The following is a 27,576-nucleotide window of genomic DNA, read 5'->3' as shown; positions in this document are numbered from 1 at the left end:
GTTTGCCATTTGAAAGTGAGTAGGTGCACCCTCGCTTGAGAATGATTTGTTCATGTATATTTCTTGTTTCAAAACTCTAATGTTCAGCAGACAGGTGTGGTATCACTAGACACTCATTACAAGCCACTTCTCATGCTTGCTCATATACTATAAACAACTACATTGCATTACTCATGTTGCAAGGGAAATTACACTTGCAGACCGATCAACCATATTACATGTTCTGCAGTGTCATGTTATCTCATAGAAATACGTGGTGCTTAGCAGCACAGATCTCCTGACTCCCATGTGAGTCATACCTCAAAAAAATTGAAAGGGACAACAATTGAAAACATTTTCACATTTAGGGTTAAGCACTCCCTCATACCAACACCGTCCCACTATTTCTGTGGCAAATTTCCTGAGCCATCATAATTAAACTCCAACCTCCTTCACGAGCCGGGGCATCACAACAATGTACTTAGCTGCACATAATTTACTGCAGTGCTGCTGAACAGGATTTAAACCATAGTTGGTATATCTATATTTTTATTTCTTTTACCAGAGTAGAATTTTAATGCGTAGCGGTCAAGAATAATGAGAAACATGGCCCCAGAGGGTACCATAATAATGCTTCTCTTCATGTGCAACACAAGGGTCCTCATTCTTGCTTGATTGCTTAGTATCATTATTCCAGGGCCTTATTAAAATTCCAAAGTCACTAATAATGATGTCCTTGCATTTATACTCGCCCATTGGATGTTGAGGGTTCAGTGCTACCCTCAAACATGTAAGTGATTTCAGTATGTGACTACTGCAGTGCTTAGTGCTGACAATGAAAAGAAAAGCGTCAAGCCTCAGTGACCAAGACTTGACTTGCTTTAGTACGCCATTGTGCACACAAGTTGCTGACCTGCTGCTACTACTACCAATGCTCTCTAACAGTAGTTGCTCGGTCCTGTTACCTTACTGCTTTGTATTTTTAGCTACTTTCAACAATGTCCAACTCAGATTAAGATCAACTCCAGCCCTAACCATTTCAGTAGCATCGTGTTCTGGCCATTATGGGTGCTGTTTCTGTTTTCTTTGCTACACACCGTACAATGTATACTCTACTCTTGGCTGTCATTCGGATGCATGTCTGCTTCCATTTTGCATGTCCCCTAGTAGGTGTAATCGAGACATCAGGCAGGGGCCCAACCTGTCAGAATAAAAAAATAAAAGTAACAAACGTGTAACTTTGTTGAAAGCACATGCCCCCGATTTTTAGTCTCAAGAAGTTTGCAACAAAAAAAAAAAAAAGGGTATTCTGAAAACAACCTGTATCTATCATGGGGTCTTCTTTCACACAGTACTGCACGCCTTGTTATGTCAGGAACGTGCATGGTTTTTATGATTTGTTGTTGTCTTGATGCTGATCATGTCCATCCTTTTAGCCTAAGGTGTGCAGGTTATACATTTAGCAGCTTGCAACTATTAGGTCTGCTAGTTCACACTACATTGTTTTAAACTTCAGAGGCATGGTACTACGAAATCTACAAGCAATGTTAAGTCTACCCTTGGTGCAAAGCTTGTGTAGAAATATTACCATCTGATACTAAAAGCTACATTGAAGATTTATGCAAACTGACATTATTCTGTCAGAGAAGAACGTAATGAATATACATTTTCCTGTCAGAATATTTTTAACAACTGTTTTATAGTAGATACTATAAATCCCTAAAATTCAAGAAACTAAATGTGATAAAAAGTTTGAGTGTATTATGCACCAAATGGATAATGCCACTTACTTGCAACATATTGGTAACTCAGGATACAATTCTCGGCTCTTTAATATTAATTTTTTTAGACCATTTTTTAGACCATTTGCTTTTTAGTGAGCAGTATCACATGAGTACTATTTCTTGTAGAGGCCCATTGCTTTCACTGCAAGCCCTTCCAACAGACACATTGTATTTGGGAAGTGAGTTCACCGCAGTACATGCTAAACCTGCGACAAGGACAGTAGTCTACTGCCGTAAATGAGGGCACGCTTGAGTACCCCTCCAGGTCACAGGACCTCACGCATGTCAAAGAACCAGTCTAGGCCTCAGCATACATTAGAATAATGTGACACCAAAAATCAAGACTCAGGGCACTCAATGCAAGGAAATGTGACTGCACACCATGCATGGGGATAATCCGGTCCCAGCAATCTAGGTACCTACACAAGTGCCCACACACTTAACCCGGCTTGCCGAAAGTGATGGTGCTCATTCCCCAAACTAACTTGCCAATACATCTTCAAAGACACTGCAGCCTAGATTTATATATTTTCTGGCTCTAAGGTATTCCGACACGCATTGGTCCCTCCCCCCCAAAAAAGGAAAGAAAAATTACAATATCTACTACTCATGTAGGTCCCATAGTCTGCAACCTGTAATTATTTGCAGTACTGGTAAGTGATTTGTCTCAGTGAATATTTTAGTAGGCTGAAACTAAACTGGTGGGTAATAACACATCCATTTACGTATTACCTTCAGTCCACTATCAAAATCAAACTGAACGGGTGTTGATGGTTCTGAAGCACTATTTCCATTATGCCAAATGTCTAATTAAAATAGCCCCCCTACATCCAGAACTAAGACAAAAGGTAACATTACACATGTGCAGTCCTTGAAACCTTAGTTGGAAATCAGTAGATCACATTGGTCGTTTCCCAGGCATGGAACAGTATTCCTTCTTTAAAGAGGTGCATTATATGGAGTTGGCAGCTTCACTGTGGTTTGAATAAGGTAACTGAAATGAAAGTCTCTATTCACAGAGGGTGAAAGCTGTTTCTAAGTGGATCTGTAGGCAGCCATAATCTACCAGTGGTTTTGGAGGAAGCAATCAATTTTTACTGATTTCCTTTCAGCTCATGAAATACATCTTACCACAAATTGTGAAAACAGGGATAATATGAAGAACAAAACACAATAAAAGAAAGACAGCACCAAAAACTGTGAAGGGTTCAGTTTTCAGGACAATTTTGTAAGCAAAGACTCAGTTCATGAACAAACTTAGTTAGTGACTTTTGCACTGTGCATGAGACCAAACCCAGGCTAGTCTCACAGTCACACACAATATGTATGCTCAGGGTCATTGGAATAGGCAACAGAGGTTGACCAAATTACGTGGTCGGATTGCCAAGATTATGGGTAAAGAAAAAATGAATTACACAGTAAATGAGCACATTTGTGACAATGATAGGTCACAATTTTATCATATAAATACATTAAAACTGCCTAGGCAATAATTTCACCTCACTACTGTCAGTTTATCATCTGGCTATAGCAATCAGCAACTAAAAGACCATCAGTTAACAATTGCAAAGGGTCTTCATATTGAGAGCGATTAAGCCCAAAGAACAACTTGCTCAAATGGGATGAACTTTGAAAAGGAAGCACCAGACACGATTCACAGATTCCAAGCAAGAGGTTCCCCACAAGCAATACTGGAGGATGCTCCAAAGAGGATAAGAATAAAAAAACTGAGAAGATTTATCCACAACAATCAGACTGAAAAACAGATTATAAAATAAAGAGAGAAATCCAGTAATGTGATCTATCATGGATTATTCCTTGGAACACCTGAAGTTCAAGAACATCCTCTCATTCAAAGGAAATAGTGGGAGGACACCCACAAATAACATAACAACTGTAACGCTAGGAGATCTCCACATGCAAGGGCATCTAGAGCCATTAGAGCAAAAGAAAATAACAGGGTTGGATACTGACAAGGGTTTCTGGAAGTGTGGGTCCTGCAAAGCTTGTGAAAACAGGATAGAACAACAAATATGTAGCCTTTAAGGGAATCAAAAGAGACATCAATGAGAGAATAGTATATCAAACAACATGTAATTTATGCGGTACAGTGCAGCTGCAAACTAAAACGTGCAGGAAAGAAAACAAAACATAAACAAGAATAATGCAATATGCACAATCTATGAATAAATATAAGATATTAAGTACCCAATTCAAAGCATTTCTAGCATCTGCCCAATGGAAACTTAATAGAACATATATTATGAAATAAACATGTTCCCAAAGATCTTCCGGGAGAAGATTCCATATCAAGTTATACAGTTTTTTGTGATTCAAATTCAGTTTTTCTAATTACTTTTATTGGTTAAATTGTTTTATTGAGAGAAATGAATTTTTAAAGCAAAATGGTTTAAGATGCCTCTAGGAACAATGGAATTCAAAGTTTCAAAGGTCACTTCAAGTCTAGGTGCATGACCCAAAAATGACCACAGCGGTCACTTTTGCATCAGAAACGAAAACAAGGAAGATACCATATAGTTATTCTGCTTCAAAGAGGTCAGGGGAAAGAGTCAGAAAACTTTAATGCTGAGGCACTCCTGTTCTAGCAATCTTCTTGGTTAAATCCTGGGAGACTTCTCTCAGTGCCAATGGAAGAGGGGTGAGACAGGCCTTTCCGTCCCATTTTCCTGCTTCAATAAAGATTCTGAAAGGTTTCTTATGCCGAAATGTTAGTGCTGAGGGACTCTCCTAGAGCTCTCAAGTCCACAGGCAGGATTCATGACATCACGTCTTACCTCAGCCAGGGCTCTCCCAGGGTCCAATCCCAAGTGCAAAGCAGACACTTCTTCAAAGCAGAAAACTAGACTGCCCTTTCTGTCCCTACAACCAACAACAGGAAGCTAATCACCTGACCCTTTAAAAGCATCTCTTGTCCCTGGATGATAGTAGGAATGAGAAGTCCTTCAGCATTTTTTGTCTACAGCAGTCAAGTAGAATGTTCTTTCCTTTTAGATGTTTCTTTACAGTTCCAAGAAAGTTCTGAGGAGGTGGTGGTGGTGGGTAGGTGCCAGTCATATGTGTACTAGCCTACACTCGATCCTCATTACTGGCTTACAAAACCCTAGTGCCTCATGTATACTTCCTCTCTTAGTGTAGTGCAAATCTACTCGAGCCCCTCAACCAGGAATGCTCGTTATCCTCCACACGGAGGAGCTCTGTATTTTCCCCACCGCAATTGCCTCGAGGATATGAGGTGTCCTCTCCTCTGAGCTAGAAGTTGTTTCCCTCCTGCTGTGGATGGAGCTTGAAAGCGTAGGCTGGCTATAGGATTAGATAACAACAGTTCCTCACAGCCCCATTTGAGATCTGCAAGTCAAAAAAGCTGCTCTGTCTCAAATGGCAAATCTTTGCTAAAAGACCACTTTTTGCAAATGCCAATTCCTTCCTGCTGCCAGACGCAAAGTCATTATCCTCTAGGAGGAAAGTCATTAGCAAGTCAGTCAAGGATGTGTATTCAGTCTCTAAAGTAGGGCTGAAAGGCTCTACCCAATTTACACTCAGACAGCACAAAGTGCATTTTGGAAAAACTACTTTTAAAGTTATCAAAATCTATTTTCACCATCAAGCTAGATTTTCAAAATTATGTGAAAAATACCTTTTCATTTCTTTTTCATTTTCCCATCCCTGCATATAGAAAAGTAATTTTATTCATATCTAAATATGCTAATGGAAAATGCAGTTTTACCTACAAAGTGAAAACAGCTTTTTGGAAATTAGTCACTGTGAGGGCATACTTTTCCTCAATACGTGGTATGGTTTATTTGTGTTTATTTCAGCATTTTTCGACTTATAAATGTCTAAAATGACTTATCTCAAGCACTATCATATCTTTGCATCAGCCAATGTCCGCCCTAGACAGAGAGACCACAAGTGCACCCAATTCTGTACATACACTTTCCAGAGAGGCTCCCACCAAGCCCTGTCTGACTGACTACCACCAATGAAGTTCCCTTGTACCAGGAGCATATAGGTGCCCATATTACCCAACTTTTCTTGCTAGCTCCCAGAATGGCTCCTCTTGATGGTGAGAGCAACTCCGTGCTTGGTTTCCCCTGCACTGGCATACTTAAGCCCCATGCTAGATGAAGCATGTATGAACTGATGTACTTGCATGACTGCTAAGTCCATTGTCTCTGTGAGGTTTTGCAGACATGGCTCTGTATCTCATGGAAAGGATTGGTGTATTTATGTGGAGTCTCCAAACAATCTAAGGTGCATATTCACTCCATAATTGTAATAAATGTGAGTGATGTATTCCAGTAGAAATGCTGTCCTAATTAGGTAAAGGCGCATCCCACAAATGTGCTTTGGCAATTGTTGGACCATCACTTGCTTAAGTAATTGTGATGATGGGGTTTGCAGGCATTGTCCAAAGTAATCTAACATTTGGAGTGGTCTGTCCATGGCCTACTGGAGGAGGAAGAAGTCAGATAACTCTCTGGTAAGGCAGTGGCCTCAGACGATGGGGAGGAATATCTCAGTGGCAGTCATTCTAGTGTCAGGAATGGTAGCCTTGTGGGTGAGACATTGCCCCAACGAAATGAGCCAGAAGGAGCTTAATCAGACCCAAGAAAATGATGGTAAACCAACAGGGTGAACAGATGAGATCTCTCAAGACCACGTGAAAGACTTTTTGTATCTTTGCTCCAACGAATGGGAGAACATGCTTGACTCATAAGGCAATGATATACCATCAAATTCTAGTCCTATTGCAAAGGGCATCAAGTAGACTCGAAGGGCTCTGGACAACCCCGCTTAGAATTTTACAGAGCTCGGTGGAGAAAATGAACTTCCAAGCTGTGAGAAAACAGGGCTGATTGCAGAGGCCCCTAACTTTTTGCCCCCACTTTCCACTTTTTGCTGGTGTTTTCCTGACTCTGATGGTGCCCTGGGTACTGCTAACCAGTCCCAGGGCCTGTGCTCTGTGTAAAATCAATATGCAAATTGGGCTAATTATAATTGGCTAAGTCAACCTACCTATAAGTCCCTAGTATTTGGTAGGGCATGTAGGTTTAGGGACCACAGCATAGGTAGTGCACCCATAGGTGCACTGCTGAGGTGCCCAGTGTCATTTTAAAGGTAGGCCTGCCTTGCTGGCTGCTTTTAAATTAAAGGTATATGCAAATTCGACTTTGGAATTAAAAGTAGTTCCTAAGTCTTAAAATACCCTATTTTTACATATAAGTATATAAGTCACCCCTAAGTTGTGCCCCTAGGGCAAGGTGCCATGTAACTATAAGCAGGGACCTTATAAAAATAGGTTTATAAGCCCTGGTGAGGTAAAAACAGCCAAATTAGTTTTTCCCTCATTGTAATGAATGGCCTTCATAGGCTAGAATGGGGGAGACTTTATTTTAATTTTAAAAGTATCCTTAAGTGACAGATACAAAGAGTTTGGTATCAAATTAATTGTTATAATAAATACCACAACTTCCAGTTGTTAGATTTAATTTAACTTGTTCAGGTAAAGAGTTTTAAACTTTACCTGAAAAGTTGCCAACTTCAGCCCTGCATTGTTTTTGCTGCTGTGCTCTGATTGGCCTCTGGCAACCTGGCCAGGCTGCATTGATGAGGTGTGAAGTGGCATGGCTTCACACAAAGAGATGTGCCTGTGGGAGTGGATCTCCCCTCAGCAGATGGTGAGGCATGAACGGGGAGGGCTGCCAAACTGGTCTTCAAAGGCAGAGAAGGACATTTGGAGCAACCCAGCAACACCCCCACATCCTGCAACCCCAGACAACTAGGTGCCCCCTTGATTAGATTAGGAGAGGACAGGAGAGGGGGGTGTTTATGATTTTTAGCCACACCAGTGGGTGAGCTCAGCCAGATGTAACCTCCAAAAATCACTTTCAGCCATGATGGATTTTTAAGGAATGTTGCCTCCTGGGATTGATTTTTGCCACACTTCCCAGGAAGTGGTCATCAGAGGGGGAAGGACCCGGCACCTGATTGGGGAACCAGGAACCCCCCCTGCTTTTCACCCAGGAGCAAGGATAAAACTGGCAGACCTGCACCCACACCTCAGATCCCTACCAGGAAGAACTACAGAAAAAGAAGGACTGCCCTGCTGGACCCCTGGCCTGCACCTGGACCCTGCACTCTGAAGGACTGCACCAGCTGCACACTTGGGCTTCACCACAAGAAGGACTTTGCCTGGCCTCAACTGGTTCAAGGAGGGACTCCCTGTTTGCTACAGGTGAAAAATTGCTAACCAGAGTCCCCGGCACCAACTCCTGAAGAAATCAACCAGCTGACAACTGCCCAGTGGCCAAAAAGGAGTTTGCACCAGGAACATTCTGGGAGTTGTAGTCCACACCCCCACGGATCACCTCAGAGCTTCTGGACCCTTGGGGTGAGCTGTGGACCCCAAAAGAACCTTAAAAGAACATCTGGGCGAAGCCCCAGAAGTTTGGAGAACTTTTGAAAAAAAGCTCCATAGGGAGACCGACCCGCCGCGGCAACTCTAGCCGGCTTGCCTCAACTGCGACCCAGCCTGATTTGCAGGTTCGTCCCGGTGAAGAAAATCTCCAAAAAAGAGAATAAGTCCGAAGGTAAAAAGTTGAGCGGGACCTCCCAGCCAGAGTATCCGAGGAGGGCTCCAAGGATGTAGGATCAAGATCCAGGTTTACCCCGGTCGAAGGATTTTCACCTCGAAAAAACAATTAAGTCCAAAGGTAAAAATCTCCACCGAGGATTCCCGCGACGCGTATCCGGAGAAGGGATTGGACTGGCAGGTTCGTCCCACTGAAGAAAATCTTCAGAAAAACAACTAAGTGCGAAGGAAAACTTTTGACTGAGGTCTCCCGCGGCCTGTAGCCGAACCGGGCTCCATCGCGGTCAGCCTTAAACTTTGACTTTGCCCCGGTCGAGGTGCAACCAGTTGACCCGATTGGCGCTTTTTGTTTCTTGGTGCTAAAAAAAAACAATTCTTTAAAAATTCATATCTCCGGTTCCCCTTATCCGATTTTATTCGTGTTTGTGTCATTTTAAAGATAAAAATATTATCTATTTTTATAAATTGGTTTTGGATTTTTAAACCGTTTCCTGTGTTTTATTTAATTACTGTTTTGTGATATTTGAATGCTTTACACTCTGTCTCCTAAGTTAAGCCTTGGCGCTCGTTGCCAAGCTACCAAGGGTTGAGCTGGGTTTAATTTACTGAGACCTAACTGGACCTAAGTGGAGGTTAGTGGCCTATTGCTAAGTGTAGGTACCTACCTGCCCTTACCAATAACCCATTTTACAACACAAGCAAATAAAATTGATATGCAAAGTAGCCTCTTAACTACTTAAGCAATGTATGTAGCAGGAATGGATGAAAAATTTGCAAACTTAAATAACTTGGTAAGAGTGCACAAATTAATGCATGGTGATAGACAAGTTTGCAATTGTTCCCACATTCTGAACAAATTGGTAACCTTTCCTGACACATTGTCGCAGTTACTTAATGACCTTAGGGTCATGGTTAAGTAAAGGACTCCTAGCGGCATAGGAGATGCACATGATGATTAAATAAGGACTCTTATGGTGACAACAGAGCCTGACTTCGCAGCAGCGGAGGTAATGCATGGTGAAGCTGTGGAACCTCAATGCAGAAACTCTTGGGGTGGATCTAATAACAGAAGTAAGGCCTGGAGGGGAGTAGACTCTGGAGTACACTCCGATGCGATGCCTGTAATAACAATATGCACACAAAGCATCAGCAATGACCATCAGATGACGGGCAGTGTATAAAAGTGCAAGAGAGCTAAGAAAAGGAGAGGGTACAATAAAAAATAAAAAAACTTTTAGTGAGCAGTTTATTGGCCTATCCAATTTTTAACATAAGAAGCAGGTCTCCTTTACTCAACCATATTCAAGAACATGCAGTAGATGCAGGAGGGGGGCCAGGAGCAAATGGTATAATGCAGGAACTTAGCAGTGAGAACAAAGTGGGCAGTGGAGCAGAAGTAGCTTTGGAAGCAGCCCCACTGTAAATTTTGGATTGAGTTATTGCTACCAATCAATCTATATTCTAATTCCACTTTTATCTCACGTTCAAACGGGCTGGCTACAATACAGTGACACTGCCAAGAAGCTTCATTGATCTCCTAGCAATGGATATCCCAAAAAGAAGTAGCTGTTGCTACAGGCCCTTGGGCTGAGAAGGGTCCCACAAAATTACAAATGGCTTGCACAAGCTTGGGCCTAGAACATAATCCAATAGGGGAGAGCTTGGCTGCCAATTTACCTGGGAACCTAGAACAGTCATCAACAACATCTGGTGCTGGGCACAGGATGGAATCAAGATATACATATGAAGCAGGCTGCACACTTATTTCCAGATTATACATCTAGGGGCCCACTTGATATTTTAAACAAGCAATTTTCTCAAGCTTATACATTCCATTGATATCCTTTGACGTGTCCTCCCCAAGTGTATCACTTCAATTTATTGACCCAGGCCCTGGACAGTGTAATTAATCCACTGAAGTCACTTTGGGGTCTGCGGAGTGGGCACAGAAGGTATTGAAAGAGGCAGATTCTTTTAGTTACTTTGTTATGGAGTACGGGTCATCCGCACATTTTTTGCGGCTGCCAGAAAGATAGGGCAATATGGAGTCGACCTAGAAATGTTTACTCTGTTTAAAAAAAAACAACAAAAAAACAGCACATTGAGCAAATCCCCAGGTCCTCTAACGCACAATGCTAAAGAGCGTTCTGTGAAGCCCGCTTCATCCCCCAAACGGGGGTTGGCTTTTGGGTACCCTTAACACGACCAGACTAGTAAGATGACAACATACTCACATAGGTCCCCAGACAGACAAGTTGCTCAGAATATGTTCCTGGAATATCAGTGAATTGGGGAGTAAACTAAATGACCCAGAAACCCTCCACTATCTTTGCACCTTTCAGCTTGTGGTTTTACAAGAGACTTGGTCACAGGTTACAGACCCTCTGAAAGGCCTTGTCAACTAATTCATTCCGACAACCAAAGCTTGTAAGCATGGGCACTGCAAGGGAGAGCTTGAATTGTACGCATCAACTATTAGTGCAATTGAAATCAAAGAGCAGGAGGTGATGAGGACGGCTTGCAAGTGTTGGACATAGCTCTTAAAACTTCCAAAGGCTTTGCTAACACAATTACAGTAGTGAACATATAGATCCACTGAAACAGAAGATCAAGGATAGTGTTAGCAGACAAACTGATAGATCTTATCTTGAGGCAAAAAACTGAGAGCAGACAAAGAACAGATTGTCTCAGGAGACTTCAAGATGTGGCTTATGGGCACACTTTCCTTTAACGAAGTCATAGAGGTTCAGGAACATTTCAGGTCCATATCTAAACAAGAGAAACACCATTTGCATAAAGGAGATAAGAGAGGACATATTTAGCAAGGTAATTTAGAGCACCTTGGTCTAAGAGCCTTAAACAGTTGCTTACCTCCTGACAAACTGCCAGGTCTTTCATACTTATCTAAAACTGTGGTAACCTTGATCCATTACATCTTCCTGTATCTACCATTGCTGCAGTTTGCCACTACTTTTGGCTATGGTGAGAGATCTGAAAGTGACCAATGACCCCAAGCCACGCAGATGGTTGAAAAGTGAAATGGACAAGAGGTGCCTTTAATGGGGACTGTAGAACATGGCCTGATGCAAGTGGAGCAAGCTGCCTTGGGCAGTAGGCAGAGACCAGTGCCCGACAGTCAAACAAGACTGATGTTGATAGATATAATACGGCCGGCCTCACTCAATGCTAATCATTTGTTTCTATTATGTACAAACTTGTACGCTATGTTGCACTGACCTTGAGGTTGTTTCTGTGATGTTTAATTGGAGGTAGTGGCCAAATATTGGAACAAAGCCCTAAGGGGTGCATGGACAATGGAGATCCATAGCAGAAGAACCTATTAATCCTCAGTAACTGTGACCTTACTTTTGGCAGCAAAGTGGGCAAGTGTGAATGTTTTACTGCCATCTCACTCCCGCCCTCATCCATATGAGGGATAGCTGGTGCTTCCATAGCAAAAAACTATTAGTCATGGACGCTACCATTAGGGATCAACTTAGCTTATTAGCACATTATTGTCTTACAGTTAGACATAATTTCTGATAAATATGCACTTCAGACATCTTTCATCTCAACTCAAGGAATAAGACTGTCACAGGCAGAATGCCAGCTGTAATATACGGAGGCATTTATGGAGTCAAAATCCATGGCTAAAGAAGACTCCACTACATCCTCAGAAATTAATATGGAAGTGGCCATGAAATAGTTGGCAACTATTAGCCAATCTACTGCCACATTTGATAATACAGCTGCTGACTTCTCTACTGAAATCCTCAGTGTGCTTGGATCTCCCATCATTCAATGAACACTCTCAAAAACAAAATTACTGATACAGTTGGTCAGCTGGAAGTGATCACAGAACCACCATGATAAGTCTTAACATACATTGTTGACAATTCTTTTTCCATTCTGTTGGCAGGAGAATTCGTTTTTTTCTTAGAAAGAAAAACCTCACCCACCCAGAGGGGGCATAGTTCATCATAGTGTACCCTCATCACACCATAGCATTGGTATGGTGTGGGCAACAATTCTCCAGTAGGGTATTTCCTATGAGAATTCTTGGTGTCAGTGATGGGTGCAGAATGTGAAATCTTCTGATAATGGAGAAAATGTGAAAAAAAAAAAGATTCAAAATACCTCTTGGTGGAACAGGAAAAATCCACGTGTAGGACTGAAAACAATTAAGAGAAAAAGGTTTAACCCAAATATGCGAAGGGAGTCAACATGTTTCAGTCTATTGTTGCCTTCAAAGGTGTTGAGGCTTTCATCAGGACCTAGAGTCTAGTGCCTCTGCAACATGTACATGGGGATTATGTGAAAGTAAAATATAAGAAAATTGTATAATACAAACAATGGTCTGGGAACTCTAGAAAGGACTCACCATAGTCTTCACCTGCAAACAGTTGGGCAAAGGTCTTACCTCGAGGCCTGATAAGAATTCTGATGGGTAAGAGCAGACAGCCAAGTCACTGTCATGTTATACCTTGCTAATAAGCTCTGAGGTGAGGTTTTTTGCCATTTCCACAAGGCTATGTGGGCCGCAGAGAATGGAACATGGAGTGACCATTTAATGAGAGATTCAGTCATGGACAAATTAAATTTTGCAGAACAATGTTCTAAGGTAAAACAAGATGTCCAAAACTTGACATAGCTTAATAAAACAGAAGTCCATTCTGCAACATAGGCTAGAAGTGGTTAAAATAGTCATGAACACTGTATACTAACAAGTCCCTGAATGTGCTCTACTAAAATGAAAACGATGACACTTTGAGAACGGAGAGAAGGCTGGGTGCCTACGCATGGCAGAATTGAAGTAGCGGCAACAGAATAGTATGATCCTAGGAATTAGAAACACAAACTGCAAGGTAGTGTCTTATCCAGTAGCTATTACTGAGTGTACTGCTGAATAGTAAAATTCCATTTAAGATTCAGACTAACTAGACACTAATGCAATGGAAGATGTCCTACAACAGTGGACCTTCCCTTCCTTCTCTGCAGATTTTTGAAGGTAAATAATTCAGGAAGACATCACAGAAGTTTTATCTGCCTTGACTTATTACTACTCTCTGACGGCAGATGGGTTCCTTTGAGAATTTAATGAGAAACCATTGTTAAATCACACCCTTCTTATGGTCTATAAGGAGGTCAAAACCCCCAGCACTTTAGACCACATATCAAATAAGGCAAAAGTATCACTGCTTCCTTAGGCCGAGAAGGAAACCCTTGAATGCTCAAATTAACATTCCAATTCTCTTACAAATGTGAATGGAAATGTCCTCACAAATGTACTGCCTACTCGACTGGAAAAGTTATATATGCTGAGTCTCAAGTATGGTTCATACCAGGACAACAGTCCAGGAATTGTATGCATACTTTAGCACGTGCTATGGGTTACTAAGAACCAACAGGGTGAAACCCTAGCCATCTCACTGGATCTGGAGAAAGATCTTGGGATGATATAATGAGGATATTCTTTCTGCACACTCCAGAGGGCTTGCTTGATTTCAGACTTTATCATAACATTGAAATGGTTATTTGAGACTCCTACAGCACAGATTAATTGTGAGCTAGCACTAGACCACCCGTCCCCATCTGTGGCAATTCAAATCTCACCAGACATCTCTAGCATCAAACCTCTCCTCTCCCCCCACCTCCCACCCCCGCCAAGTGGACACCAAGATGATTATTTATACGGATGACAAAGTTTTGATCACAAATCCCTCAATTTCGATCCCAGTGATTGTGCCCCTCATTAGCCCTTTGCCTTGTTTCTCTGGGTACAAAATGTACTGGGACAAGCATGAATCACTTTGCTGGACCAGAAGCACAGAAGCTTGAACAGAGACAGTATACAGGGAAAGCCTAGATGGATTTACAAGGGTCTCAATACCCAATCATTGGGGTAAAAAAAGGATAAGCTGAAACAGCAGAAGATAATCTTTTCCTCCTAATATTTCAGTTAAACAATTACTTTAGCTGTTGGGCCTATATTTATGGGCACAAGTGCAGATATTTAAAATGACCATCACACCAAGCTATCATTATGTTATCGGAATGCTCCTTCTTCCACCAAAAGAAGATGGACTAATCAGAACAACATAAAAAATTAATGAGGTACAGCTTTCCCCAGATTTAAATCAAGGTTCCCTTTTTGTTGACTACATCTTCCCAATACAACACTATACTAGTATACAAGAATAGCTTACTTTTTCCCCCAACAGACACATAAAAGCTTACTTGGGTCACTATTGAAAGTACCCTCCTCCACTGCACAAATGGGATATTATGGGTCTACAAACCCTATGCCTGGGTGATGTTGCAGGATGCAAACTCTAGATCTTTAACATGCTTAACATATTGAAGCAATGTCACAAACTCCTCAAAGTTGACCCATATGTACACTTTGATGCCCTCTGTGTTATACAGTTTTACAAATGACTGGATGAGGAATAGGAATAGAAAGGTGTTAGAAGTCTCGACTTTGCCAGGATATCCATAATGAACTTGGCTTTGTCCAACACCAATACTGGCAGTACAAACAGTTGTGAATTTGCCTCAGACCAACGCTCCTGACACAATGTCTCTCAGCTTTTAAAATGCTTACAAATATTCAGAGAGTGGAATGGGTTCATATCATTGGTCTATGGTGTTCTAGTCCAAACACTAACCTCTACACCAATACAATCTACCCTTAGACTACGCCGGCAGACCATTCAACAAAGATTACTCACTGGTCAGAGGTGATGGAAGCACAAAATGTACTGTCAAATCAAGACAGAGGGACTAGGAGATATTTCCATGGACCAGTATACAGTCTCCCAAAATCTAATACAAAACACAAAAATGTAAAGAGCCCTCTTGCAGGGCCTTTCAGGCATTGCAGCGCTGGCCCCATGAGGAGCAACGCCTGATGAGGAAGCATGCCACCTAATGGTGGGTGATGGCACCTGCTCCTAGAAGCAATTACTTTGGGTGACTGGTTTGCCCTCTCTGAATAAGTATGAGGAATTTCATATACGGAACAGTGTACCTTTTTGTGTTTTAGCACTTAATGTATTACAGGTAAACAAAAATAAAGGGCCTGATTTAGAGTTTGGCAGATGGGTTAGGGTTACTCCATCACAACGGTGATGGATATCCCATACGCCAAAATTTAAATCCCATTAAATCCTATGGGATTTAGATTTTGGCGGATGAGATATCTGTTATAGTTGTGACAGAGTTAACACTTCACCAAGCCCAAATTTCTTATTCTTTGAGGTACTCCATTGTTGCTACCAGTCCCCACATTTATAAAGGCTGACATGCTAGACTAGTTACCATCTTCTATGAGATCTTGTTGTTATCTCTTGTTTCGTAAGTCATTAAAGACATGGCTGTTCTGAATCTGTGTGCAGTGATAGTTTTACTTGATTTACAATTAGGGGCTCAGTGCTAGGAAACTCTTTTTGGGTAGCTATGCACGAGATAAAATAATACAGTACAAGAGAAAATTATGGTTAGAGGTCTCAGAAATACACCTACCACAGTACTCCAACCTTCTACTTTGTATAATTTTATTATGTCATGGACATCATGTGCTTAACCTCAATCTCACAGATGGCTAGAACCACATTGGTGGCTGCTACATTATGTATTCTCTGGCATGGAGGCAAACCATACTGACAAAGGGCAAATGGCTCACTGAAATTCCCAAGATAGTGTAAAACAAACTACACATTTAGAGTGAATGACAAAATATCCGACTTTTGACTGGCTAGGGGCCCTCTCCTTAGTTTAGATGAGGTTGAACATTAGCATTATTTTCTCTTCGACACACTTCTGTTCTAGGGTCGAAAACGAAATAGTATCTAATGTGAGATAAATTAATCTGTTTAGCTAGATAACTAAACAAAAATCTATGTGGGGTGATGGCCCAATGTTAATTTACCCAAATATGAGCAATTGACCTTTGTTATTTGTATGGCTGCTGCAATTACCCAGCTTCATTTCTGTGTTATATATTCTCTGATAAACTCCCACACAGATGTAGGTCCGACATGCAAATGTACACCTGAAATTTACTTGAAAAACCTGGAAGAAGCTAATTTTCTGATCAACAAGTAGATACATCTTTCTACATTATTTTATTCTCTTTATCCGGTCTCCTCCATCCTGGTCTATTCACTTCCCTTCTCACCAACAACCACAGCCCTTTTTCTCCTCCACAACACTTTATGTTCCTTATTTCAAATGTTTAGCACTCCAAATGTAATTTGCTATATCTCATTGTTAGAACTGTCAGCCCTAGACAGGTCTTCCCCCAAACGTTTTGCCCTCCTACTCCATTCTTCCTGTGCTCTCTTCTTAAAACACAGCAACATTGGCTTATCCCCATGGGCATACTTCATTAGCTTATAAGTCCCTAGTAAAAGGGTACTACAGGCACCCAGGCCTGTAAATTAAATGCTACAAATGGACCTCCAGCACTTATTGTGCCACCACTTAAGTAGGCCTCCAACCATGTCTCAGGCCTGCCATTGCAGCCTGTGTGTGCAGTTTAAACTGCCATATCTACCTGGCAAAATAAACCTTCTGCCAGGTCCAAATTCTTTGTAATACATATGTCACTCCTAGAGGTGGCCCTGGACAGCCCAGAGGGCAGGGTACAGTGTATTTAAAAAGTTGGACATTTACTTTTAAATGCCCTGGTAGTGTAAATTTGTTTTTCACTACTGCGTGGCCTACCGCTCCTCTAGAATAACATCAGAGTTACCTTATTGAATGTAATTAGCTGAACTTCCAAAATGGGAACAAGTAACCAGTTTGTTTGGTGTCTTTAGAATTGTAATGAAAGATCCTCTTATGATGGAGGTGGATTTTAAGATAATTTTAGAACTGCCACTTTTAGAAAGTTACCATTTTCCCGTCTTAACCATTTGGTGCCTGCAGTCTGGATCTGGACTACACAACTGGGTGCAGTTGATAGTTGGGCTTTGTTTAATTCCTTCTATTCGCCACAGACTATAGAGAGAGTAGGGGTGCCAGAATGGGCCATCACTGGCACGAAGGAGGGAGGAACCAGTACAGCCGTACTTTTACTGAAAAAGGCTGTGTCCTGCCGCCACACAAAGGGGTGTATGCCCCCTGTAGTTAGTCAGGTGCCAGGTCCAGGAAGACAGGGCACCTGTACACTTCAAAGTGTAACCCCTACAAACTTCTCCTACTTCAAAGGCAGAACTAGGGATACATATTGGACCTCAGACACCAACTCTTCAGTACACATCTGGACCAGTGGAGATTGCCACATAAAAGGACTGCTGTGATGCTGAGAGGACTGCTGCTCTGAAGGACTACTGCCTGCGGTACTGAGCTGCTGCCCTCTTGCCTGAGTGAGAAGAACTGGACCTGCAACCTGAATCTCTGGCCACCAGAGTTCCTCCAAGGGCTTGTCCCTTGTAACCAGCTTCTGGACACTGCAACTGTGAGTTCTACCCTGCCAAGTGGTGCCACCCCAGTCCTAGACCCTTGAAGGTAGGCCTAAAGCTGTTCAGCCAGCCCATCTGTGGATCAAGCAGAACAGAGACATCTCCTCTGCAGCACGGTGCAACTCCGAGTAGAACCAGCGTATCGCTTCTACTGCAAGGATTCTCTCAGTGCAAGGCCCCTGCATCGACCTTGCAGCCTAATTCAGAACCACTGCTGTGCAAAGATTCACCGACGCAGAGCCTTGCTCTGCCAAATCTCATCTACACCAGCCTTGATGACAAAATAGGTTCTTGAAATGCAGCCTCACAGCTGTTTGGAACAGACGTTGTCTCAACCGTGCTTACTAGATGCTGGACAGAGTCCTTAACGACAACGGAGGACCTTGCATTACAGCCCCACAACTCTTTGGAACCGACCCATTACCAAGGTTCCCTGATGCAGGACCTTGCACCGCTCCGCAACCAGGATTTATGGTACTCTGTTCAACAGGTCTAACTGGGTCACTGGAGCTGGCCATTGCTGCATCATGGTCGGACTGAACGTGTGACTTTTTTCCAGTCTAGCACGACCAGATATCTATTTTAACTGGACCTTTACACCTGCAAATCTCTGGTTCTACTAGTTGGATTTTTGTAGTTTTGGTGTTTTATTTATTAAAACCTACCCTATTTTTCTACTCTGGTATGAGTAACTATTGCTGTTTGTTGTCGTTTTATTAGTTTGAAGTGTTGCACAAATACTTTACACGTTGACTGAGTTAAGCGTGACTGCTCAATGCCAAGCTTCCAAAAGGTTGATCAAAGGTTAATTTTGGGTTTGCTTGTCACTTCACCCTGACAAGGATTGTGGTTGATTCGTAAGTAGGGTTTCACCACCCTCACCCATTAATCAATTTCTTACACTCATTAACAAAGACTCATTGGAGAAAAAAGGAAGAAGGTAACAGAGTAGAGAAATGCTAGGACAGTGCCTTTGTGGCTTAGGACACACTTCCAGTATCTATGTCTTTACCTCTATCTTGAGACCCAACTGGCATCCAAGATAGCAGTGCCCATGTTGTGTGTATACTCTTGATTGAAATCTGGTGGTCAGCATGAGCCTGGATTGCTAAATACTGAATAAGGTGGTCTTTTCTCTCTCTTTCCACATCCCAGGAGTATTAGCCTCTCAAATAGAAAAAGTATCTGTGGACAACTAAAACATCTGTTTTTCCTCCTCAAAGGCATACACCGTAGTTGCATTAAAATGCCAGCCTCTCAATAGATTTAAAACAATAAAATTAAGAAAATTATTGATGTTTACAATCCTGGTGTCACTACCCTCAGCTGTAGTATTTGCAGTTATTTGGTTTCCTTCCCCCAGGTTTCATGGGCACCAATTAACCAAAATGAAGGAGTAATGGTGGAATCAGTAACCATTTGACACAAGTGACATCACAGGAATGGCACCTATCCCATCAACAGCATCCTATTGCTGCTGTGTGACGTGGAAGCAAAACAATACCGCAAAATATAGACAGCTCACAATTCACCCCAACCAGTTCTCCCACAATTTACTGGATCAGAGACTGTGTTAAACCTCAATTTCACGAGGCAAAGTGTACCCGTGTTAAAGCACCTCATCAAACATCAATTAGCAGAGTAAATTCAGTCCACTAAATAATGGGAACCACTCAATTGAGTTCTAGTCAATAAAAAGTTAAGGGGTTTGATAACAAAAACTCAAAGTAAGAGACAGAGTTAATTGCATGAAGGTTCTCATTTGCACAGTTATACAAATCTCAATGGGCAGCAAAAGGATAAGAAATTCAGGCAGTATCTCAAACAGTATAGGAAGGCTGAGGAAAGTATCTGGTTCTCCACTAAAATCAAGGGGTTCTAATACACAAATCTTGCATAGTAAATTAAAAGGGATGCAAAATAACTGTGGTGTCAATAATTTAGCAAATCAGAACACAAGAATAATATGTCATTATCAAAAACACAAGCACCGTCTAAAAAGGCTATTCAACATCCTTCATGCAAATGTCAACCGGAGATTTTCAAACAAATATAAAACATTTAGACAATAAGACTTTCTCCCAGTCAGTGGACACAATGAAAAAAACAAATGAAACAAATACTTGTGCCCCAAAGTTAACTATAACTCATGCCCCCGCCATGCAGTTTTTCCATCACAAATTGTACTGCAGATATTACATTGATGTTATCAAAGATGTTATCAAAGATGTTATCAAAGATGTTATCAAAGATGTTATCAAAGATGTTATCAAAGATGCCAGGAGTGCCATAATTTGGGGCGTAATTAGCAGTGCATGGCAAGGGTGTGAGTTATAGTTACCGTAGGGCACGAGTTACAGTTATTTGAGGTAACTAACTATAACTGGTGAACTTCTATGGTTTTGTACATTTAAAATGTGAGCCTAACTACAACGACCCTGTAACCTTTTTTTTTAAGTGAATTTCTATGTTTTTATAATTCTATTTCCCCAATTATAATGTCCTTGTAACCCTTGATTTTTTTTTTCAGTGAATTTCTATGGTTTAACATATAGTAATTTTCATTACTATTTGTTAATCCCAAGGCCCTGAGGCCAGCCCGTATGAGCAACCAACCTTTCACCGTGCACGGTCTTTGCCCATGTGCAGCAGGGTTTGCCCGCAAGTGCTGGTCTGCAGCCAATCCCTGAGGCCAACCCTCCGAACCATATGCTGTGCACAGCACTTTGACCGTGCGCAGCGGATGTTGGCTGCTGCCTCTGTGGGTGACAGAATAGGTGTGAGAATGGCTGAGTGTGTCTGTCTGGGGGCGAGCATGTGTACAGTCTTTTAGTGGGTGTGTCACTGTGTGCGCGGGTCTGAGTGGGAGCATGAGGGTGTCAGAAGGACAGTGAGTGGGTGTGTGAGTGAGTTTGTGAGTAGGAGAAAGATTGAAAGTGAGGGAGAGAGATACCTTTTTAGGCTTTGATGGATGATGTACTTAGAATGAGATATTTCTGCACAAATAGAAAGGAAAAAGTATTTGTCAATTAAAAACAGTAGGATCACCTTTCAGTATGAGCCACAAGTAAAAAAAAAAAAAAGAAAAAAAAAAAAAAAAAAAAAAGAGGGAAACGAGTCTGCAGCTGGACTCTAACCCTCAATGTTTAGGACCTTCACATAGAGCTTTTTTTGTGTTTTTAAATATATATATATATATATATATATATATATATATATATATTTTTTTTTTTAACCCTTTATGGGCTATCTGGGACCATGGGAGAAGCCTCATGGCCTACCCCACGGTCCCATTGCCTCAGCAACCATGGAGCTGCTTTAAGTAGCAGCTCTGTGGTTGCTGAAGTTCTCTGTACGCATTTCTGTGGGCAGGGAAGAGAGATGAAAGCTCTGCTTTTTGACAGTGGGACCTGCTTGACTGGTCCCGCTGTCGAAAACAGGAGTGATTGCTGTGGCTTAGCTAGTGGTGGGCACCCAGGAGATAGCAGGAGTCAGCCTTGGGGGGTGGAGGTCCACCCGGCCATCAGTGGTTCCATGAGGGGGGGCAGCGCAGCTCCCCTCCAACATGAACAAAGCCCTGGAGAGGTGATGACCTCCGGGGCTACAGGGAGGGCCATGCGGCCCCGCACACAATATAAATACAGCCCGGGGAGATGGTGGTCCCCAGGGCTGTAGGGCGCCCAAACGGCCCCCTGTAGACAATTTACATATAGCCCTCAGGGCAGCAGGAGGGCTGCGCAGCCCCCCAGCACAGAATACAATATATGTCCTATCGAGGTGGTGGTGGTCCCCGGGGCATGGTGATGCCAATGGGCCACCCCCACACAATTCACACATTAGTGGTGGTCCCTGGGGGCCCACCCCCCCCCCACATAAATGAAAGAAATCACCCCAGAGAAGCGGTTGTCTCTAGGGCTGTGAGGTTCCCACACATTAAAAATGATCAATGCCCTCAGGACCTGGCCCACTTGGGGGCTTATCAAAAAACAAGCCTGGGAGGCTGCAGTAGTCTTTCTTATTTTTTTTTCAGTGAATATTGTGATTCTGTGGCAGAAAAAAAAATGATGTTTTTTTCACTTGGGGGTCCCTTTGGGACCCCACCATCAGAGCTAAGGGGTTAGGGTTTCTGTACCCTGGACCCTTTTCTTTGTGTTTTTTTTGGGACTCGGCTGAAGCAGAATCCCAAGATGGCTGCCAACACATCCTGGTTGAAGTGTTGCCAGACAATCAGAGCTGTAAGTTTCCCTGCACAAGCTTGTCTTTTTTCAGAAATACTTCTCGGCCAGAGATAATCATATGTGAATTTCCCTAAATTTCTCAAAAACTATAGAATGGTTTTACACCAAATAGGAAAATGATCAATCTGCGTGCCGAAAATTAGCTCTCTGCCACATTTGGTGTAACTCCGTCCAGTGGATCGGCTGTAGACGTGTCTAAAGAGCCTATGGAAATTAACATAGGAAAAGAAACTTTTTGACCCACTTTTTTCTCTACCCCACTTCACGGATCACCCTGAAACTTTCTGTGTGCAACAAGAATCAATGTGACTTTGTTTGGAAAATTTCATGAAAATTCTTCAAACTGTGCCAAAGATATAGGCAAGTCAAAAAAAGCTTTCTATGGAAACATGGCCCTATCTATAACTACCTAGTGGCGACCAACACTAGGTTTACACACATATATATATATATATATATATATATATATATATATATACACATATATATACATACACTATATATACATATATACATACACATTATATACATATATACATACACATATATACATCTATACATACACATATATACATCTATACGTACACATATATACATCTATACGTACACATATATATATATATATATATATATACACACACACACAAACACACAGGAGTACAATTCAGTAACTTCACCTCTCTAGTACTAACATAGGTCACACAAAGGGCTGCTAGATTACTATTCTTTTGCCAAAATCTAGATATATAACCCTGTCCATTCCCTTCACAAATCATTTTCAGCAATTGAAGGAGATGAAAACTGCAACTCTCTGAATGCACTTTTTTACTAAATGAATCAAAAATAAAGAGCCAATGAGAACCTTACATGGACTTCAGTTTACTAAGCTTTATCGAACTTGGTGATTATTTTGATTACAATTTAACTTATTTTTATTTCATCTTTTGAAGGGATTACATGTTTTTAGTCATTGTGCCAAGTAGGTGAAAAAGGTAAACATACTAACTGTATTTCTCATTTCTTCTGAGTGAGCTTATAGCCCATCCTTTCACTTCCTTGCAAGCTATGGGCCTCATTACGATATTGCAGTGGTCATATTATGGTCTTATTACAACCGCGGCAGCAGCTCTGCGGTTGGCCCGCCAGCACTGCCAGATTACGACTTCACGTCGGTATGGCAGTGCTGCTGATCATAATTCACCAGGGCAATGCTGCCCTGAGGATTACGACCCCCTTCTCTCCCATCGGTTTCATGCACTTGGCATGTGCAGGGTAGTGCAGGAACTCTATAGCCCCCCCTGCAAGGTCATTGTGCCCCCCCCACCCCCCCAGGCCAGCCCTGACGCAAATTGAGTTTCCTCCCGCTGACCCAGCGTGAAAATATTAATGGGCACTGTGGGGTGGCTGCCACACTGGGGGCAACCTACCTGTTTGGACTTAGCCGGACCGGCTTTTCCGTCCGCCAAAGTCATAATGAGTGCCTATGTGCCCCATAAAGAACATGTCTTTCATGAGCTATGAAGTATAAAAGAAGCTGAACCACTTTTAGTTTGCTGACTTATTATACTGTCCAGTGGTACGTATGCCCACTGCTTAGGATAGAAAAGGCAAATCTTTAAAATACTAACTGCAAATACAGTGTTTGTTGGCAAAAATCACAAATTAAAGTAAACAATAGCTGCTACATCGCTGTACTCTTATAGATAAACTCCATTCTGGAATAAGGAGTCTTGCATACCTCTTGTTTTGCCAATCGAAAACCTAACAATGTCATATGTCATAGCCTAGTCCATTGGTACAAAATGTAGCATTCATTCATACCAACTGTTTTATGTTAAACTTAAACGGGTATATGTGTTCTACTGAAAACCATCGTGCAAGGTTTAGTTTTCTTTGCCCTCCTTCGCACTTACAAATTTGAGAATTGTTGTAAAAAGCAGCTATTTTACTATATGTGTTACACAAATTCCCACACCTATAATTATAGCACGTGCTCTGCATTGCGGTTTACTTTGCCAATAGTGGTCGGAACTTGACTACTTTCTACGATATTCCAAGAATAAACTATTTTCTCTTTGCATGTGCCCCTGGATCAAACAAAAACAATTAAGTGAAAAAGCTTGTCCCACTGGCTGGTAGAAACAGGTTTTCACGTGAGGGTAGCTCAAAAAGAAACCTTTATTTATTTGTTCAATGGATTTCGAATGCTATCTAGTTAGATTCAATTACAAAATGTGTTTCACAACTTTCTGTAAATGTATTTAAAAAGAAAACTTTTTTAGAATGCCTATCCGACATAAATGGTAGTTCTGTCCAGAATTTAAGTAACGAGAAGGATGCCACTCAATGACAGGTATGTGGTGCCCAAACAGTTACGCACTTCCGGGAGAAGTGACTGGAGCAATATTTTATTCCTCTCATGCTTTGTAGAAAATAACGTATATCGAAAACTGATGTCCACCTACAGGAACCTACCAATAAACAAGTACTTAGTCCCACAAACATCGGATGTTGTTGAGTTGACACCGATAACTTACAATATGTAAATAATTCATGCTGATATTGCTGCATACAAAGGGCACACTCCTGTTTCTTTTACGTTTCTTTAATGCACTTTTTTGACAATGTTTGTTCTGCTATAAGTAAGTTTCTTGTATAATTGGGTATTATATCTTATAAGTTCATTATTTTGTTACCCCTTAAAGTATACGTCATTATTTGGTTCGGTTTTTTTTTTTTAACTCTTTATTATGTTATGATATTATGTTGTGCCTTCTACAATTTTTCTGCCACACAATACTGATTAGGTATTTAACATTCAAAATTCCACAGATGCAAATGTGATCTAAAGGATCAAAATCAGGTGATGAAAACAAGCATTTGAAACACACAATTCAGACGTTTCATAGCCTGTTGATTCATCCTCCTGAGCTGCATTATATAACTCCCTTACACATTCCAATTATACTTTTGAAAAAGGGGAAAACATTTATTTTGAAGATCCAACTTAACAGTTTACACAACTTTACATATATAGTTGTGAGTTACACAAGACCTGTGACGACATGTGTTGGGTGTATCCCAAGTCAAAAGACATCCAAGAGAGACGACAATACCGGTGTCCTTATAAAAGATGCTAAATACGTGTCACACAAATCTATGTCCTGTGCAGAACCTTCTGAGCAGACACAAACACGGAGGTGTTGGGCTGTGGATGCCCAGATACTTTATCACTGACAATACAACTCCTGCACGCCTAGATTTGTGGTAAGTAACTATTACTTCTCTAAATCATGGTCAGTCCGCAAGTCTGCCTTTCCTGGAGCTGTCAGTAAACAGCAGCAATAATCTCAAACAGATATTACTTTTGCCCACAGTGTTGGCAGCTGAAGCCAGTTTTTGAACAACAGAAAGAGCTCAGAAGAAAAATAGATAAAAAATGAAGCCCCCGAACAGAGTGAACATTGTGTCCCTGAAACATAAGGGTGCATATTTTCCTTCAGCATAACAGAGGGGCCGTTGTCATTGGAAATCCCAGTGAGTGTCCGTAAAAGCACCCTATGTTGTGCTTCCTGAAATCCAACAGTCTAATGAAACCGAAATACAATATAATGTATCTTCTGCCATAGACAAGTATAAGTGTGTGTAAGATAGCCCGGCAAATATGTTGCAAAGAAAGTCATTGCCAATTACAACGTTGCATGCGGTTTTTAAATTCTTACAAGGGCACTAAACTAATTGTCAGTCTCGCACAAGTGCAAAATGATGAATGCACGGCGTCGCTAAGAACGTCTTGCCATACTAGCCATATGTCCGTTATTAGTTAGCGTAAGTTCGTATTCACGAAAACGGCACATTGCACCTTTGTGCATACAGTCATTTATTTACCTACTGTATTCCAAATGCGTGATTGAGCTGGAGCTGATCGCTTTGTCACCAAAATATGACGCCTGAAGCACGCGCACACACGCAAGAGAGGTGCAAGCACGCACTCACCTTTTGGAACCTTTTCTGTCGAGCAGAGCAGGGCCAGGGCGAGGATTTGGAGGACTGGAATGTTTGCAAAGTCTCTCATGGTGAACGCCACGAAAAGACTGTCCTAGAACAAGGTGGACACACGCCGACGCGGTTTCATTTTAAAATCATGGTTAGGCAACTCGGTTCTCCCAGTTCCCGACCGCGGCTGCTGCAGGTCCTGTGGGGTCTAAGTATATTCAGGAATTCTCCGCCTTGGCCACAGTGACAGACAAGACCAGCTGTCTGCATACACCAATGTCAGTATGAAAACACAGGGCTTATGAAAGAAGGGAAAGAAAATCCCACCAGGATATTTTTTAGAATAGAGGAGCCCGACGGCTTGGAGAACAATACTTGCCACTGCCCAACCATTGACTTCTAGCCCGCATTTTAACACCACTGAGTGCTTAGGAAGGAGAACTTTCCCCTTCAGACACCTGCCCCTTGTGTGTCTGTCATTTCAGTTACTTTCTCACCTTCCGTTTTTTGTTACCACTTTCAAACCGTAACTGCTGGTCATGAACTGAAACAAGCCACCTGTCAGCTGCCAGAGGAGGCTTTTCTTTGAGGTTATTTTCGTGGTCTAATCTGGCTGAAATGCTTGTGTGCCTGGCTTCTTTGTTGAAAACAGCACTTTGTCGTGGAATTAATACGGGTTGCTCAGTATCATGAGAGTTTACACGTTGATTGTGCTAAATGACAGTTCCCATCACCATTCCTGGCGAAACTCTTAAAATAAAATGTTCCATAGCAGGTGTGCCATACGACCCTTTGTACAAGCAGGTTGAGGGGCCTCAATAACCCTCTGTTGCGTAGTAGAACATCAGCAATTGGAGGTCAGGGGGCCACTCGCAGAGCTAGGTCCTAGTGTCACGGCGCCGACTGTACCTGTGGTAGCTACGCCCCTTTCTAAAAGTGACTGATCCCAGACACAAGCCTAGGAGCGTCATAACCACACCAGCCTTTAAATCTCTGAGCTAGCAAGAGTGCAAATAGCTATCACTTTTATTACTCACGCTATGTAGCAATGCAATTCAGGACCACCAAGGTCAGTAGGTACATTAGTTGCCTGCTCTTATGGAGGGCCATGTCTTAAAACGGCTCAGCCGTGACCAAGCAACTTAAACCAGAAATAGCTTTTCAGTGCACAGTGTCACAAATTAGGCATAATGTTTATATCACGTTCATCGCGCTGTCTTGCAGAAAATAATATTTTCTGATCACTATTTAGAAAATACATTATATAGTTGACATCTAATGCAAGATGTGATTGGCTTACTTGGATAGTAACCAATCCCATGGTAGAACAGATCCTTATTTGGGCACATCATAAATTAAGGGTTTCCAATTACTGTACACATTGAAAAATCCTAATCGAATGAAGCAGCTGCATTTCACAAAAACGTAAAAAAACACAATTGAGTACATGTGTGTTTTGTTCTCAATTTGAACAAGCACCTTTGTTGTCCTTTGTGGAT

General features: G+C 41.8%; 1 protein-coding gene across 1 annotated transcript in view; it reads right to left on the bottom strand.

The window, feature by feature from the left end:
- Positions 1-26,451, bottom strand: part of MUSK (muscle associated receptor tyrosine kinase) — a 595,710-nt gene extending 569,259 nt beyond the window's left edge. The window contains exon 1 of the mRNA XM_069240929.1: positions 26,078-26,451. Coding sequence (XP_069097030.1) covers positions 26,078-26,156 — 79 coding nt within the window. The 5' untranslated portion in view covers positions 26,157-26,451. The remainder of the gene's footprint in view (positions 1-26,077) is intronic.
- Between the last annotated feature and the right edge of the window lie 1,125 nt (positions 26,452-27,576).

This window comes from Pleurodeles waltl, chromosome 1_2 (genome assembly GCF_031143425.1).
Source record: "Pleurodeles waltl isolate 20211129_DDA chromosome 1_2, aPleWal1.hap1.20221129, whole genome shotgun sequence".
NCBI classification, from domain to species: Eukaryota; Metazoa; Chordata; class Amphibia; order Caudata; family Salamandridae; genus Pleurodeles; species Pleurodeles waltl.
The sequence above is the reverse complement of the archived record's forward strand: the minus strand, read 5'-3'. Positions and strand labels throughout refer to the sequence as shown.